The following is a 19,632-nucleotide window of genomic DNA, read 5'->3' as shown; positions in this document are numbered from 1 at the left end:
TCACCAGTTTATTAGCCCGCAGGAAGTCACTAGAATACCCGAATGTGACACTATTACATGACCTCTGGCAATAATTCAAAAGATCGACGGTTTTCATATTAGAAGTACCCGAAATGAATAAAATCTATTACATAAAAAAGATTTTTTTTTTTGGCAAGCATTTCGAAAGTCTAAAGCCGCTACAGATACGAATATATTAATGCTTTTTTCCGCCCCACTAGATGTATTCCTATCTTTTATCTTGTTATCATGAATTTAGATCTGAAAGAAAAAATACTCCTACTACGATTGACCATAAATCATTACAAACTTCGCTAGCCTAGCTGTCGACATTTTATATACCGAAACTGCTCAGCCTTAACTTGTAGGACTACGCAACTGGGTTGACCTAGTAGACAGCTATAAAGCATAACAAGGGGGCAATAATAATAAGTTTCCACACGAATCGGGGAAGACATATGCTCCCATCTACCTATCACCTCTTCAACCTTTTATATGGCACAATATGGAAAAGGAGGGGGGGGGGGGGGGGGGGGGGGGGGGGGGGGGGGGTAAACAGCATCTGTAATTATACTACATGTAAATAAATAAAGTCTTATTTTTAAACCATTATTATATTAAACAAATGACCCTTTTAATGTTTTACGTAATTTTTTATGTATACTAGGTTTTTTTTGCACCTAAAAAATATATACTTCATTGAACTTGTGAATTTACAACAGAAAGTCACAGAACAAAACGTCATAATTCAGTTTCGAGTTTATTTTTCTTTAAACGAGAAAACGTAAATTAATTAATTCTTTTTTGTTTTGTTCTTGAAATATTATTGTTAAACCAAGTTTTAAACAGGATTTATTAAATAAATATCAATGACATCAAATAATTGTTATAAAATCAAAATGCCAAAGTGGCTAGGCTTCATTGTCCCTAGAAATATATATCCTTTGCATGATTGAAATCAGATATCTTTTTATTTTTAAGGCTTGTAAACATGTTCATAAACTTAAAATGTAATAAATGTAATAAATAATATAATATTTGAAGATGTTTTTCCTATATATATTCAACATTTTTTTTGTCTGTGACTTTTTATCCGTGTACTAAACTTCTACTTGTAAACAACAAAATCTGTTACTAATGCATGAATGCAGAAATACTGAACTATATTAATCTGACAATTTCCTTTCAACCAGGCTTGGAACGAAATAGCAATAAAAACATTCATGAGAAAAAAATCATAATTACTATCAAATTTCCATCGAAACAAGATGCTTCAAAATGGTCTGCACACACTTTCTTGAACTTGTTGTGAGTTGGTTTGTGTTATGTTGAGGTTAATCATCCACGTCTGGTACAACTCTTTTTTTTTTTGCAGGATCTTGGAAAGTGTAAGCTTATGCCATGTGAACTTCGATTGAACATCCGTACGCTTGACAAGTCATTTTGATACTGAATATACGATATGCCATGCTTGTTTTTTGGCTTTGTGGTTTTCAGATATTTTATTCAAATATACTCATCACGTGACAATTTGTATCGGAGATGCCGTCAAAATGGCGATAAGTCGAGCAGTGATAGTGGGATTTTAATTTTTATTTTAATCACCCATCTAGAAGAATTGAACAATAATTTTAATGAATATATGATTATTTATATCAAATAAACATAATATAAAATTTTCATTTTTTTGCGAAGTTTCCCTTTAATAGATATAAATAATTCACCAAAGTTTCATAAGAACTGCTGAAAGCATTTTTTAGTTTTTGTCTGAAAACTGGAAAATCACCCTTTTTTTATGAACAAGAGTGCACACACTGAAATGTCTCGCCTTCTTTACTAATCATTGACAACTGTCACTTAAACGTTACATTAACCAAGATAACTAAACAAAGACCAATGAACCATGAAAATGAGGTCAAGGTCAGATGAACCATGCCAGGCTGACATGTACAGCTAACAATGCTTCCATAAAACAAATATAGTTGACCTAATACTTATAGTTTAAGAAAAAAAGACCAAAACACAAAAACTTAACACTGAGCAATGAACCGTGAAAATGAGGTCAAGGTCAAATAAAACCTGCGCGACTAATATATAAATCATAAAATATTTCCATACACTAAATATAGTTGACCTATGGGGTATAGTATCAGATAAAAAGACCAAAACTGAAAAACTTAACTTTGACCACTGAACCATGAAAATGAGGTCAAGGTCAGATGAAATCTGTCTGCTAGACATGTTCACCTTACAATCATTCCATACAACAAATATAGTAGACCTATTGCATAAAGTATGAGAAAAACAGACCAAAACACAAAAACTTAACTATAACCACTGAACCATGAAAATGAGGTCAAGGTCAGATGACACCTGCCAGTTGGACATGTACACCTTACAGTCCTTCCATACACCTAATATACTAGCCCTATTGCTTATAGTATCTGAGATATAGACTTGACCACCAAAACTTAACCTTGTTCACTGAGCCATGAAATGAGGTCGAGGTCAAGTGAAAACTGTCAGACGGGCATGAGGACCTTGCAAGGTACGCACATACCAAATATAGTTATCCTATTACTTATAATAAGAGAGAATTCAACATTACAAAAAATCTGAACTTTTTTTTCAAGTGGTCACTGAACCATGAAAATGAGGTCAAGGACATTGGACATGTGATTGACGGAAACTTCGCAACATGAGGCATCTATATACAAAGGATGAAGCATCCAGGTCTTCCACCTTCTAAAATATAAAGCTTTAAAGAAGTGAGCTAACACCGCCGCCTCCGCCGCCGCCGCCGGATCACTATCCCTATGTCGAGTTTTCTGCAACAAAAAATGCAGGCTCGACAATAAAACCCTGTAACTCAGAAACGGTTCTAAAATCTAAAATTTATAAAAATCGAATGGGAGCTCATGTCAATAGATATAAACTATTCACCACAATTTCTTGCAAGTTGGTGAAAGCATTCTTGAGTTATTGTCTGAAAACTGGAAAATCCCCCTTTTTTTAATGAATAAAACCCCATAATTCGGAAACGTAAAATCTAAAATTTATAAAAAAACAAAAGGGAGCTCACATCCATAGATATAAACAATTCACCCAAGTTTTATGCAAATTGGTTAAAGCTTTTTTGAGTTAATGTCCGACATGTTGACGACAGACGGACAACGGTATACCATAATACGTCCCGTAAACGGGCGTATAAAAACAAGTATGCAAACCCAGGTCTTATAAACATTACATTAATTTAACTGGGATCACCAAAAAGGATTTACCTGCCAGTTGCACCGTAAGTTACTATAGTCCTATGCCCCAGACTAGTAAATCATGTAAATGTTGATTCGGACTAGTGTAAATTTTCAAAATGTTATATAGTCATATAGGGACAAGTTTTGATATTTAGTTTCCGGACTAGTAGATGAAATTTTTTTTGGCGCAGACTGATCTGCCATCTTACAGAAGTGACATTTCAATTTTTCTTGAATGAGTTCTATCCAGATTGATACATACATTTTTACCTGATAAAACACCTAGAACGGGGAATTAAGGACAAAAGAATGAAAATAGTTCAAAATACTTACATGCATGAGGAGTCTAGGTATTACAAATAAATGGGGAATGTGTCCATGGCACACAGATGATGCCCCCCCCCCCCCCCCGCTTGCATATACATGTATTTTATTCAATAAGACTACTTTTTCTGTTTAGTCTGTTTTTTATGATATACATTTGACGTGAAACTGTACTTATGTATCCCGTCATACTTTGAACCACAACATTGTTTTATTTATTATTATTACTTTTACTGTTAAATCTGGTTTATGTTATATCTACTTTACGTGAGTCTGCATTTATGTATGCCGTCATACGACAAAATTACTTTTATGTCTACCTGTGCGAATTTCAAACGCGCAATTTTACACCAGTAATGAAAACCTTCTATCATTTATGGGTAGACTTTACATAGATAAATTCAGCCGTATTTGACGTGAAACTGTACTTATGTATCCCGTCATACTTTGAACCACACCATTATTTTATTTATTATTTTTACTGTAAGTCTGTTTTTTGTTATATCTACTTTATGTGAGTCTGCATTTATGTATGCCATCATACGACAAAATTATTTTTATGTCTACCTGTGCGAATTTCAAACGCGCAATTTTACACCAGTAATGAAAACCTTCTTTCATTTATGGGTAGACTTTACATAGATAAATTCAGCCGTATAGGAAAAGCAAAATGAGAATGTTGAATTTGATGTATGCCTTTTTGTGCTACTTTGTTACATTTGTTGTTTATGTAGTGATATTAAGATGATAACACAATATTGACTGTTGTACCCCTATTTTTGACATTTTTACTCTTTGAGTATGTTTGTTTTGTTCATGCATCGTTGACAATGTAATGGAATTTGATGCGACTGTCATACAAGTGAGAGGTTTAGCTAGCTATAAAACCAGGTTCAATCCACCATTTTCTACATTAGAAAATGCCTGTACCAAGTCAGGAATATGACAGTTGTTATCCATTCGTTTGATGTGCTTGGACTTTTGATTTTGCCTTTTGATTTTTGATTTTCCTTTTTGAATTTTCCTCGGAGTTCAGTATTTTTGTGTTTTTACTTTTTTCATATAAACATGTAACACACATAACTGAAGAATGATAACAGTGATGCTACCCAAATTTGTAATTGATCTGAGTTTTGCAGTAATAAGAATATATTGCTTATAAGTTTCATAACATTTGGTTGAGGCAACTTAAGTAAGAGAACAGAAACGAAAAAATCAGCAATATTTCCTTTTGTAAAGGGGCATAACTCTAGAACAGTAAAAGTGACACCACCGAAAATCAATCTTGATCTGTATTTTGTGGTAATAAGCATTTTGTATAAGTTTCATAAAATTTGGTTGAGGCAAACTAATGTTAGAGAATGGAAACAAAAAAATCAGCTTTTGTAAAGGGGCATAACTCTAGAACGGTTAAAGTGACACCGCCAAAAAACTAGATCTGTATTTTGTGGTAATAAGCATTGTGCGTAAGTTTGATAACATCTGGTTGAGGCAAACTTAAGTTAGAGAATATAAACCAACATTGGGACATACATGTACATACGTATGGACAGACAAGGGTAAAGCTTATTGTCCCCTCTGCTACGGCGGGGGCATAAAAACGGAGAGGGAGAAATACAGAGAATATGAAAAAATAAAACGAGAATTTAATTGAATGATTGTTGGTTGCCTAACGTCCAGTGGTAAATATTTCATGCATATTCAGGACGAACGAGAATTTGAAAAATCATGCTTAACATGCCTAACAGATTTCCCCTGCCCTTGGCTCTCCAGTAAACATGGTAAAGAAACTTCTGAAATAAATTTAATTTTTGCACAATTTGTAGAAAACACCCACGTCTTGCTAATTAAAAGTATTGTAACAACTGGACAAATATAACATTTAATAATTTTTACAACCTGGAATTTACTATGCCAACAGAAGAAATAAGTCAACTACAGATGGATGAAAACTTTATTGGATGATGGCCTGCAACAGAAATATTATTGACTTTATGAACATTTATTTGAATTGGACATACTGTTATATTTGCAACTTTTTAACTTTATGCATTTTGTTTGGCAAGTGCCCCTTCCAATTGTTTACCAAACTCGTTTTACTGTATAACATATTTTTCATAGATTGTAAGGTGTCTGGCACGAATAAGCATATACCTGAGATTATATTTCAACCCATTATAAGTCCTGAAAGTGTCTCAGTAAGGAAATATTTAAGTTTTACTATCAGGTCCAAAGCATTTTTGTTGTTTCTCCGTGAAGAGCCATTTTACAGGTCATGTGACCGCAGTAGGAAATATTTTTGTCGTTGTCATTATATATCTTAAATCTCTTAAGGATTCTATAAGAGTAAGAAATAAGTCATTACATTAATAGTTTTATTAAGGCTCCATTATTTATATCTGTTAAAGATTAGTTTCTTAGGGATTATATTGTAACCAGTTTACTGCTGGAATTTAGTATCAGTACTCCCGGCGTCTGCTCTAGTCCTACGCACGGCTAGAAATTGGAAACAAGTAGTAACGAAGTTTTAAAGCTTCTTTTGCTAAATTTAAATAAAGGAAAAGTTAGGACTTTGGCCCATTTGTATAATAATTAAAGAATAGGCAATTTACTGTCCATTTTACATGTGATTTTTAAATGTGCAGGTTTTCCTGTCAAGCCCCTATTTTATCGGACATTTTCCTGTCAGTCCTGACAGGGTTCTCATTGGCCCTCAGGGATCCCTGGCTAGATCCCTTATTTTCGATTGGCTTTCAGGGATCTCAAAAGTATATAAATAAGGTTCCACTCAGTGAAATGGCGGATAACTTGTTAGCTCAAGCCTAACTAGTAGCTTTAACTTGCAACTTGAAAGTTTATCTTTACCAGACCCAGCCCAACAGAAAAGCCAAGCAGGTTAATATGCTTTAATAATATAAGATGAAGTATTTTTAAGGAAATGTAAATATAAAGGCAGTTATCCCCCCCCACACTGAGTGACCTAAATGACCCGAAAAACTGATTACTGATTAAGCGTCTGCATGTCTGCATTTGTCTGTGTACTATATACCATGAACATGTAATAATAAATATAATATACGTTCGAACCTATAGTTTATAGACTGAGAAATATGAGTGCATTGCCTGGCATCCATTCGTCTTTAGAGGTAGAAGACGGAAAAACCCCAAGATGCAGAATATTCCTGACGAGAGCCCCAAAACTTGTCAACAGATCCTTCCACAATTACTCGGCCTGTGGCGGCGGTTTGTTACACTGGTGTCAGAAGTGGGATGTCAATTCTTCCAGACATCCCGTGATCGTACCCATAGCCAATTCGGGATTATTTTAGCTTCGACGTGTGGTGGAATATGTAAATAATAAATTTGTAAATAACGTTTCCAGTTACTGTTTTTATCGTATTTTGCGTTGTTCCGTTACCGTTGTATTTATGAATTAAAATTTAGATGAACGTTTAAACGACAGTATTTTAACCCTGTATGTAATCAGTTTTATAAAACAAACACAAAATAATGTTTGTTATCTTTTTAATAAAGCAGCAGCAGAAATGTCAGACTTTGAATGTGATGATAATGAGACGCCCCAATTATTAAAACCTCGAGATGAATCTCCCGACCGAGAAATCATGTTCAGACGGAACATAGGGCCGAGTGGCAGCGGTACCGCCGGGGACGACGACGAAGCGGGTCAAGGTGACGTACCGATCAGAGACGAATACCGAGGCGTAGGCGAGAATTTTTACCGTAAAGAATACCAACTTGGACCAAACCAGAGAGATTTACCAGACAGAAACCAAAATATCCGTGGCAACAATCCAGATTTTGACAACCAGATACCGACAGGATTTCCAAGAGGAAATACAAGTGGAACTACCATTAAACCAGAGCCCTACAATGGAAAGGACAGTTGGGAAGAATATATTTCTCACTTTGAAAACTGTGCAGACCTTGGAAGATGGAAAGAATCTGAAAAAGTTCTTTTGCTTGCTGCTAGCCTACGGGGACCAGCTAGGACGTTCTATATAAGCCTTACCAGTACTGAGAAAAAATCCTACTGTTTATTAGTCAGAACCCTTGAGCAGAGATTTGGAAATGCCAGACATCAGAATAGATGGCTTTCAAGGTTTGAAACAAGAACCAGACAACCTCAAGAGCCTATTGCAAATTTTGGAGATGACTTACGCCAAATGGCCCAAAAAGCATACAGTAACCTAGACACCAGAGCCCAAGAAGTCCTTGCCCTTAACCAATTGTATAAAAATATTTCCCTTGAAATGAAGTGTCGTTGTATAGATAAAGATTGTCGTTCAGTTACTGAAGCAGTAGACCTAATAGAGAGATATGAGGCTCTCTTGGGGGATCCTAATGATAGAAAAAGGGGGAACATAAGACAAGTTTCAGATACTAAGACCTACCTAAACACCCAAGATACTGACATACCAGTCCAAAGTAAAGAAAATGAATCAATCCTACAGCAACTTATTAACAGAATAGATAGACTAGAACATGGTTCAAATAGTAACCAGACCACTCAAAGAGGCCCAAGAACTTGTTTTACCTGTAACTCTCCTGACCACTTTTACAGGAATTGCCCTTTATACAAGAGACCAGCAGGACCAAATCAAGCCTCCCCACAAAACTCAAATTGGGCGAAAAACAGTTCTAGTTACCAAGGACAAAGAAGTGGAAGTAACCAATAGAACCAGATATAGAAAATGAAAACAAGGTTAAACCCCATGAATATGTAGAATTACTCCAAAGTTCCCTTATCAAAGCCCATGCCCATGCAAGAAAACACCTTAAAGGAAGTCAGGAATATCAGAAAAAATATTATGACCAAAGTGCCAAGAAGAGAGAATTAATTGCAGGACAACCAGTATGGCTACATGACCCAACCAGGAAACCAGGCATTTGTTCAAAATTGTTGCCTAAATGGAAAGGACCCTTCATAGTTTTGAAGAAAATTGATGATCTTATATATATGGTGAAAAAGTCACCACGGCAACCAGCAAAAGTTTACCACATAGACCGGCTAATACCATACAAGGGTAGAAACCCACCAATCTGGTACAAGGATAAAGTAGAAAAAATAATGAGAAATAAAAGTTGTAGTGATTGGCAGAAGATTTGACACATATGTATATACTGTTTATTGTTAATTTTGTATTATGAAGAGAGACAGGAAGAGTAATACTGGTGACGATGCGCACTTGCCAGTAAATGTTTTTGTTATAGATCCTGTGACGTCTAGACTCATTGGATACTTGAAGATAATCCTTTATTTTTAGAGTGGAATTATGGGATTGGCCATCCTAGGAATTCCGCTAAATATTTTATGTTAAATTTTTGTACTCCTGAAGGTAGGAGATAGAGGAAGAAGAGAAGTCCTGTACAGTCAGCGAAGAGACTGCTGATGATGTATATAATCAGTTTACCGTGCATATATGTAAAGATAGCCATATTGTAATCCTTGTACCAGTGTTGAAATGTGACAAAAGAAATAAAGTTATTTCACTTGTAATTGAATTAGTTTTGTGTGTATAAAAGGCCTGTCCTGTCCAAGCCTCCCTTGTAGCCAGGTACTCAGTGTGGATATATACTGCCAGTATCCTTTACTATAGTAATACCTTAGTGCAGGAATATTTAGATGTATAATATACACCTGTATCATTTACCATACAGCCAGTTCCCAATGAGAAGTAGCTGAAGGGCTATGTTATATTAAACAAAACCAAAACCAGATGCTAAGCCATCCTATTACCAGGATTCCAGTTGTTCCAGCCATTTAATTTCCATGAGTTATGTTATAATGAATATTCCAGAAAAAAAATATACAGTTAAGGGGAGATAATTGAAAAGAAAATATTTCTTAACCGCTTTCAAACCAGCCACAGAAATTACTAAGGGAGACCAGTTCCAAAATAACAAACCATGATTGCTTACCTAAAGAAAAATACCCAGAACTACATGTAGCCATAAGAGAGACAGAATAGGAAGATATTTATGTATACCTATAACCAAGAAATAGATATCATACTGTTCAATGCTTAAATAAAATACCATGTCACTGTTAACAGCCTAACTTACCATCCGGTTCAAATTGATATCTTTCAGAATGAGACCACTGAACTTAGATGAGTGCTGGATTTGTCAACAGCAATTCCCTGACCAGAAGACATTAAAGAGACATCTAGCCAGTAAGGGAACGCATGGAGGCCGACTATCTGTTGTTTGTCTGTGGTGTTTCTCCTATGAGAAGAGGTTCTCCAGGATCAGTGACCTGAAGTGCCACCTGGACGAGAAACACCCAGATATAGCACCAAAATTAGAAAAAACCTTCATGTCTGAGGCCAATGGATACTGGTTTAGCGTTTTTCCTGAGGACTATAGGAGAATTGTCACCAAAGTCACCCCAAAGGGAAGTCCTTCTGCAGTCCAGGCAAGGAGCCATGTCACCAGTTGGTTGGGGAAGTGCAAGTCCATACCAGATTAAGACAGAGCTGGGTGGAGGATTGGGCAAACCATCCCAGAGATACAGATGTGGTTGGAACACCTAGACAGGGGATCAGGGAACCATCTGTGGAGTCGGCAGTGAGTGAGTGGGAGCAAGACGTGCCCACTATCACCTTGAAAGAGGACGCACCAATGGAGGAGTATGACCCCCTGTTGCCATCAGTGCTCACACTCCACAGCATTCAGATGAACACAGATTGACCCCTGATTGCCCTCTTCACCCTAACAGTTAAGGAGATGATCTGGTACAGGGTCGAGATTGACCAAGTGATAAGAATGGTGGAGAAGTTTAAGGCAGCATTAGAGAGGAAAGCCAATACCATCAGGCCAACTGACATTTCCACAATGTCTCATAGCGGATCACCAGTTTACGGGGAGGAATTTTATCACAAACAACAGATGTGTGCTGACACCCTTAACATCTCTCCTGCCTTAATAACCAGGATAGAAAGACGACCAGACATCTTCTCCTCAGTCTCCAAGACCAAACCCATCGTGGCTCCAACCAAATCTCCACTTGCTCCAACCAACCAGTCTCCATCTGCAACATCATCTGCACCCAAGTCTTCACCATCTATACCCAAGCCTCCATCATCAGCACCCAAGCCTCCATCATCTGTACCCAAGCCTCCATCATCAGCACCGAAGCCTCCATCATCTGTACCGAAGCCTCCATCATCTGTACCCAAGTCTCCAACATCTGTACCAAAGCCTCCATCATCTGTACCCAAGTCTCCATCACCTGCATCCAAGCCTCCAACATCTGCATCCAAATCTCCATCTTCTTTGATAGCCAGCCGTCCAGTGGTCCAACCCCCTTCAAGTTCAACAGATTTGACCCTCGCAGAGGAAACCCCCATCCAGAAGAAGGCCAGGGAGATCTTAACCCTGGGTTCCATGCCAGCAATACCACCTGCCAGAAGGGACTGGAAAACCAAATCTATTAAGATCCCAACTGGATCCACATTCTTGCAGTGGCCACCTAGGGAGTGGGAAACCCTAACCCCAGACAGCAAGTTGTTGGCCTGGGAATTCGCCGCTTCCCAGTTGGAGTATCACTCCACTGGGAAATTTCCCAAACTGGATAGAGTTGATTTGTTGGACAAGTACAATTTCCTGGCCCTTCCTGGCACAAAAGAACAGAAGATCAAAGGCAAGGAAAACCTAGGGCCTAAAATAAAATTTCATTTGTTTGGCATTGCCGCCCGACCCACTGAAAAACTTGCCGCCCAAATAATTTTATTTGCGTTTCAGAAATTTATTTTTTTTTATTTAAAAAAATCGAAATTGTGCCGGAAATTGATCGTATCCGCCGAGTTTGTTCCTGGCTTTACTTATTTCAAATCATGATCTTAAAAGCGCTTGCCTTACACTGTATTGGGAGCAAACATTTAAATGACATGGAATAGAAAAAGTCTGCCAAAAGTAATGTCAAAGAGGCCGGCAGGGGAAGGCATCTCCCTATGCTGCAATGCATTTGTTAAGGGAGATGGATTTTATCAAAAATCAAATTTTAGCTATTCTTTGAAAGAAACGTTCTGAGAGACCTTGTAGAGGACTCAATTTTATCTTTTGTAAAGCAGAAACAGATGATTTCTGCTTGACTTTGTCGCTTCATGAGATAGAAGTTTTTCACCGGGACATCACAGAACAAATATGCCTGGCTCTTACATTTGTTGAACTTATTAAATATTTGAAATTTATCATTGACAAATTTTCCCTTGAACCAGAGAACAAAGTATCTACTATAGTCAGAACCACAATGATGCATTCTAGATAATTATGGCTGTAAGCACCAAAGCTTAAAGACCATAATGATTTACAGGTTTATAGTAGTTTTGTACCAGTAGATGCTAGCCTGGAACAAAACATACATATTTTAAAGACTAGCATCTTGTGTCAATTGTAGTACTTCCCCCTTTTCTTGCCTTTCTTCTTAACATGAATAAGATAATTCTTAAAACACAAAAGATACTGACAGAAACATATTTATAAATGTATCCAGTGTACTAGTGATGACTAAAATCCCCTCCTTTTCCACAATTCTAAGGGCTCATTAATTTATCTGTATTCATGTAATGCATGTCCAGATTTCTGTTCATCAAACAAGCATTACAACCCATAGTTTATTTATCTGCAAAAAGTGTCTGTCCTGCTGCATATTTCCATTTTGAATTTATCATACGTTTTAAACCTATCCCTGAAAAACCTTGCACTTGGATAATATTAGTATAAACACCATGTCTATTTGTGCCAACCTTCCAAATTTTTAATATTTTGCTATCCTAATTTGGAACAGATCCTTTATCCTCAAAACTTATCAGGGGAAGTAGGCATGTTTGTATGGTAGTTCGTCACACCTTACATGTATGATTACTAGCCTCCAGGTATTGGTTTGAGCCCTAGTTGGGCAGTTGCAAAATTAAGGTTTGATTTCCATGTCAGATGTGATAAGGTTAGTCAGTTTCCTCCCACAGGTTGGCATTTTCCTTCAAGTACTACGGTTTAGTACGGCACTAAAACTGACTGCCATGAAATTACCCATATGGTGTAGAAAGTGATGTTTATAAAAACAAAGCAAAGTTTTAAATCTTTGTCCATTTGTACAAGGAGCCGTAGTGGTTGAGCCATTTAACTTATGGTAATTTTACCAAACTGTGACCACAACTTCAAGATGTGACATCAGGCCTCTGTTCAATGGGCAGTCCCACAATAAAAGTTCAATTTTCACGTCATACATTTTATATGGTTAATTTGTCAGTTTCCTGCCTCAGTTCTGTGTTTTTTTCTGGGTACTTTGGTTAACTTTGCCAATAAAACTGACAGTCTTACGTGAAATTATCCATATGATGTAAAATGTGAAATTGATTGTTGACCCCTTTCAAAGAAACCACCAGCATGTACACACAACAATGCTGCAATGCTTTAGACAACATTGATCTGGAGACTTCATGATTTACATGTATAAGGCTTTTAAATGTAAAAAAAAAAAAAAAAATCCTACCTACCTACCCACCTGCTGATATTGTGGGTCGGCAATGCCAAACAAACAATTTTTTAAGGGTGGCCTAGTTAGGAAATGTAGGTATTACAACTACGAAATCCTTAGGACCACCATCAACAAAGACAACCCGGACTTCAAAATAATAGTTAACCAGTTGTATATAACAAGGAATTTGAGGGACACTTCCACCGACAAAATAATTGATCTGTGCAACCATAGCAAAATACCTTTGCGTTTATTGTGAATTAACATACCATGTACTAACTTTACCATATATAGCAGATAGAATTTAAATCACAGTGGAAGTAATATGTCTTTTTGCGTTCTAAATAATGTCTCATACATTAACTATATTATATCTAAAATTCAGGAGAATTTCCGTTTCTAAGGAGGGGATAGTGTAACAACTGGACAAATATAACATTTAATAATTTTTACAACCTGGAATTTACTATGCCAACAGAAGAAATAAGTCAACTACAGATGGATGAAAACTTTATTGGATGATGGCCTGCAACAGAAATATTATTGACTTTATGAACATTTATTTGAATTGGACATACTGTTATATTTGCAACTTTTTAACTTTATGCATTTTGTTTGGCAAGTGCCCCTTCCAATTGTTTACCAAACTCGTTTTACTGTATAACATATTTTTCATAGATTGTAAGGTGTCTGGCACGAATAAGCATATACCTGAGATTATATTTCAACCCATTATAAGTCCTGAAAGTGTCTCAGTAAGGAAATATTTAAGTTTTACTATCAGGTCCAAAGCATTTTTGTTGTTTCTCCGTGAAGAGCCATTTTACAGGTCATGTGACCGCAGTAGGAAATATTTTTGTCGTTGTCATTATATATCTTAAATCTCTTAAGGATTCTATAAGAGTAAGAAATAAGTCATTACATTAATAGTTTTATTAAGGCTCCATTATTTATATCTGTTAAAGATTAGTTTCTTAGGGATTATATTGTAACCAGTTTACTGCTGGAATTTAGTATCAGTACTCCCGGCGTCTGCTCTAGTCCTACGCACGGCTAGAAATTGGAAACAAGTAGTAACGAAGTTTTAAAGCTTCTTTTGCTAAATTTAAATAAAGGAAAAGTTAGGACTTTGGCCCATTTGTATAATAATTAAAGAATAGGCAATTTACTGTCCATTTTACATGTGATTTTTAAATGTGCAGGTTTTCCTGTCAAGCCCCTATTTTATCGGACATTTTCCTGTCAGTCCTGACAGGGTTCTCATTGGCCCTCAGGGATCCCTGGCTAGATCCCTTATTTTCGATTGGCTTTCAGGGATCTCAAAAGTATATAAATAAGGTTCCACTCAGTGAAATGGCGGATAACTTGTTAGCTCAAGCCTAATTAGTAGCTTTAACTTGCAACTTGAAAGTTTATCTTTACCAGACCCAGCCCAACAGAAAAGCCAAGCAGGTTAATATGCTTTAATAATATAAGATGAAGTATTTTTAAGGAAATGTAAATATAAAGGCAGTTATCCCCCACCACACTGAGTGACCTAAATGACCCGAAAAACTGATTACTGATTAAGCGTCTGCATGTCTGCATTTGTCTGTGTACTATATACCATGAACATGTAATAATAAATATAATATACGTTCGAACCTATAGTTTATGGACTGAGAAATATGAGTGCATTGCCTGGCATCCATTCGTCTTTAGAGGTAGAAGACGGAAAAACCCCAAGATGCAGAATATTCCTGACGAGAGCCCCAAAACTTGTCAACAGATCCTTCCACAATTACTCGGCCTGTGGCGGCGGTTTGTTACAGTATATACAAATTATTACAATGTATTAATTTGTTGGCAATTTCATCTATATATATATAGATAAAAGGGACACTTAATCATTTATTATAAATACATGTATTAATTAGTCATTTCTTCGCTCATTTCAAAACTTATAAAATGTCATGGATCTATCTATACCATCATCTATCATTCAAAAAACATTGCAAAATTGCCCTTCAGATGTCTTTTGGTTGTTTTGCTGTTGGGTTTCTGTCTTAGGCCAAAAAAAATATATGTCTGTTTCCTGTTTCCCGACCGACCCTGACTCAAAGCCCCCGAACCTAGATCTTTTTATTCAATTCCGGAAAAATTTGTTTCCGGTCCGATCCAGATCCGTAATTTACTATACCCAAACAATCAAAATGGCTTCTCCCAGCACAAATGTGCTACAATTAAGGTTTAAAAAATGTCGGCACTGGAGGATTATTCAATTAAAGCTTCTTTAAAGAGATTAAATGATTTTAGGGTACAGTACCCTAACCAAACATGACATTTAACCATCTGCAAATCTGACATGGAGTGCAAAAATAACAGTCAGAGGACTTACACAAATAAGTGATTTTTAAATCACTTATTTGAGTAGCAAATTTGAGGTTTTGTCACAAATTGGGATTTTGTAGTTTTTTAAAAATTTTAAAAACATATGTTTGAATAATATCTTTTAATTAGTAAAATTAAAAATTCAAAGCCTTATTTAAAAGGCTGTAAAAGCAATTGCTGCCATGTTAATGTTTGGGGACTTTTATTTTTCATCCACATATATACAAGAATTAAACCTGACATGAGTGTTGTCTAGTTAAAAGTAAGAAGGTTTTAACTTTATATAAATAAAAGACTTTAGCAGAAAGTCATTTTTAATATGTTTTATATTTCACAAGGAGACAACACGTTTACCAGGCTAAAGTTGGGGTCAAATATATACATGTGCTGAAACATATAACTCAAAAAGAAATCATCATGGATTATCCCCTGGTAGTGTTTGTAACTTCCTTGGCAATAATTTCTTTTATTGATTTAATTTTAACAATTTTCATTATTAATTTATATTTAACCATTAACACAAATGATTAAGTTAAAACATTTCAACTTTCCACACGCAAATGTTAAAAAACGGGAAAGAAATAAAATATCTTACAAGACATAAACATGTAAAGAATAAATGTATATTTCAGCTTAATAAAAATATTTTCATAATATTACTTTGTCATCATTTTTAAAACTAAGTTCCAAACATTATTGCTCAGTTGATATGTGTCCTTCTGATGCGGTACGAGCACAGGCACTTGTTTCTATCCATAGGAAGGTCGATTATCCATATAAATAGTTTTATATGGATAGTCGACCTTCCTATGGATAGAAACAAGTGCATGTGGGTACGAGATAACTACAATTCTCATGCAATCCCGAAAAGGGGGGTCATCACAGACAAACATGACATTAAATCGTTATCACTGAACTAGTATATATATTGTATAGGGGCCAGCTGAAGGACGCCTCCGGGTGCGGGAATTTTTCGCTGCATTGAAGACCTGTTGGTGACCTTAATTCTGCTGTTGTATGTTTTTCTATGGTCGGGTTGTTGTCTCTTTGACAAATTCCCCATTTCCATTCTCAATTTTATTATATGAACAAGAACAAACAGCTCTACGTTGCTTTGATATTTATCAATTTTCAGGAAACATTGCGAAAAAGGATCTTCAATATTTCGAAAACATGTGAAATCAAATTGCTAACACGGTGGACCGTCGAGTGTCAACAAACGTAGTAGACTTGTTCACTGAAAAGACGAGGATAATGGTTTCATCTGACATTTGTTATGCAAACCCAGTTTTGATCATGATATTCAAAAAGACGTACTTTTTTTCAATCTATGTATTAATAAACTAGAAAATTCCAAATTGTAAATATCTCTGGACCGACTTGGCATCTACTACGTTTGGACGGGTCCATTTCATTAGTAAGGTGATCGATAAATATTACGGAGTTTTGACAGAAAAGGAAAACGAACTTATTGTTATGTGTTTTCAACAAGGGTTTCGTTCCGCTAAATTATTTGCGCAAATAAAGTTTGTCTATTTTTAGATTACAGGTAATAATTTGACACTACGCATTAACCTGTGTAGTGATTTTGATTTTACGATAAATGTATGAATGAACGATAATTTTATGAATGAACAAGAGCACCTGACCTCTTAAAGCAGAGACATATGTGTATATGTCTCTGCTTAAAGAAACACAAATTAAACATAAAAAACCGTATTTATTAGGAGATAATTCAGTTAAATTTTCAATACTTAATCAACAACTGAAATGAATCCATATTTTGTTGAAACATCGTACGAATGGCGGAAAACGGAATCGCATTTATAAAAATGTACTTTTTTTCACTCGGACTTCTATGTTATTTGATAGTCAAACGGTTGACCCTTTAAATACAAAAATACATCTACAAGAACATATTCTGAAACTTCTTAAATCCACTAACTTTTTTTTAAAGTTTCAAGCTATGTATTGCATTAGAAAACATACATAGGTGTTAAAGAATGACTGACCAGGAGCCTGTTTAACAAAATACTATGGCTTGATCTGGGCGGAGTCTCTGATCTGGGTCACAAAGATGGCCATACGCGACGGCATAAAAGCAATTGCTTTAAAAATGAACTTTTTGCTTTTTTTAAGTAGCAAGGTTGATACCTGTGATGCTATCATTTAGCTGAAAATTCTATTTTAATTGAAACAAGAGTGCACACGCTGAAATGTCTCGCCTTCTATACTAATCATTGATATTATGTTGATAGTCTTAAGTATAAATCTAAGCTTTATTACAACTGTCACATAAACTTTACATTAACCAAGATAACTAAACAAAGACCAATGAACCTTGAAAAAGAGGTCCAGGTCAGATGAACCATGCCAGGCAGACAGGTACAGCTAACAATGCTTCTATACAACATATATAGTTGACACATTACTTATAGTTTAAGAAAAATAGACCAAAACACAAAAACTTAACACTGTGCAATGAACCGTGAAAATGAGGTCACAGTTAAATAAAACCTGCTCGACTGACATAAAGATCATAAAATATTTCCATACACCAAATATAGTTGACCTATGGCATATAGCATTAGATAAAAAGACCAAAACTCAAAAACTTAACTTTGACCACTGAACCATGAAAATGAGGTCAAGGTCACATGACATCTGCCCGCTAGACATGTACACTTAACAATCATTCCATACAACAAATATAGTAGACCTATTGCATATGGTATGAGAAAAACAGACCAAAACACAAAAATTTAACTATAACCACTGAACCATGAAAATGAGGTCAAGGTCAGATGACACCTGCCAGTTGGACATGTACACCTTACAGTCCTTCCATACACCGAATATACTAGCCCTATTGCTTATAGTATCTGAGATATGGACTTGACCACCAAAACTTAACCTTGTTCACTGATCCATGAAATGAGGTCGAGGTCAAGTGAAAACTGTCTGACGGGCATGAGGACCTTGCAAGGTACGCACACATCAAATATAGTTATCCTATTACTTATAATAAGAGAGAATTCAACATTAAAAAAAATTTGAACTTTTTTTTCAAGTGGTCACTGAACCATGAAAATGAGGTCAAGGACATTGGACATGTGACTGACGGAAACTTCGTAACATGAAGCATCTATATACAAAGTATGAAGCATCCAGGTCTTCCACCTTCTAAAATATAAAGCTTTTAAGAAGTGAGCTAACGCCGCCGCCGTAGCCGCCGCCGTTGCCGCCGCCGTAGCCGCCGCCGCCGCCGGATCACTATCCCTATGTCGAGCTTTCTGCAACAAAAGTTGCAGGCTCGACAAAAATGCTATAATAATGGCTTAACATAATGAACTGATACTTTCTTAAAAGATTTTTCCCAGCAGTGGGAGTATTTTTCCTGTGAAGTTCAAGGTTTCATCTTTCAGATTATGTAATAAAATTCTACTGTTCGTGATAAAAATTTCACTGTTCGGGGGTGTTGAAATTAGTGGTGGTTATTAAAAGAATGATACTTAAAGAAGTGATTTTTGGGAAGGAAATTGAGGTCTGATACTTAAACAAGTGATTTTTATGTCATTATCCTGGATTCAGTACAAGGTCATCACCTGAAATGACCTGGTTATCCTAGACAACACAGATGTTGGTTCTGATAAGTTTAGAAACATAATTACTCCCTGGATCATTAGTATTCTATATTTAAAGCTACATTAAAATTTAATCACTTCTTTTAGTGATTAATTTGTACTACTTAAATAGGTGATTATTAAAGAAAGACAACTCTAACTTCCAACCTTTATGGAAATAATGTTACTTGAATCAGTGATCTAGAAAATCACTTATTTAAGTAAGTCCCCTGACTGAATAATAAAAAAAAAAAAAAAAAAAAAAAACCGACCTACCGACCCTGATTTTTTTGCCTTGGAAGCAGGAAACAGACATATATATTTTTTTGGCCTTATTAAAGTTAACCATATATATCCTTTTATTCATACACATAAACAAATATCACAAACATACTTTTTTTTTGTGATACACTACAGTTAAAAATTAAGAATCATACAAGCTTACAATAAATTACTTCAATATTTATTGGAAAATTCAGGACAAGTAACTTTTTTCTCGGGCCAAATAAAAAAGTATGTGTGGTTTCAGTTACATCTGAAAAAAAGTTAGGGTAGGTAGGTA

At 35.8% G+C, this 19,632-nt stretch overlaps 2 protein-coding genes across 2 annotated transcripts in view; one reads left to right on the top strand and one right to left on the bottom strand.

Moving 5' to 3' along the window:
• Nucleotides 1–19,632, bottom strand: part of LOC139499564 (uncharacterized) — a 690,384-nt gene that overhangs the window by 158,393 nt on the left and 512,359 nt on the right. The gene's annotated exons all lie outside the window — the stretch shown is intronic.
• The window catches only part of LOC139499272 (uncharacterized), a 29,921-nt gene continuing 19,294 nt past the window's right edge, over nt 9,006–19,632 (top strand). The window contains exon 1 of the mRNA XM_071287942.1: nt 9,006–11,278. Coding sequence (XP_071144043.1) covers nt 10,326–11,278 — 953 coding nt within the window. The 5' untranslated portion in view covers nt 9,006–10,325. The remainder of the gene's footprint in view (nt 11,279–19,632) is intronic.

Source organism: Mytilus edulis, chromosome 12, assembly GCF_963676685.1.
Source record: "Mytilus edulis chromosome 12, xbMytEdul2.2, whole genome shotgun sequence".
Taxonomy (NCBI): domain Eukaryota; kingdom Metazoa; phylum Mollusca; class Bivalvia; order Mytilida; family Mytilidae; genus Mytilus; species Mytilus edulis.
This window is presented reverse-complemented; position numbering and strand designations above follow the sequence as displayed.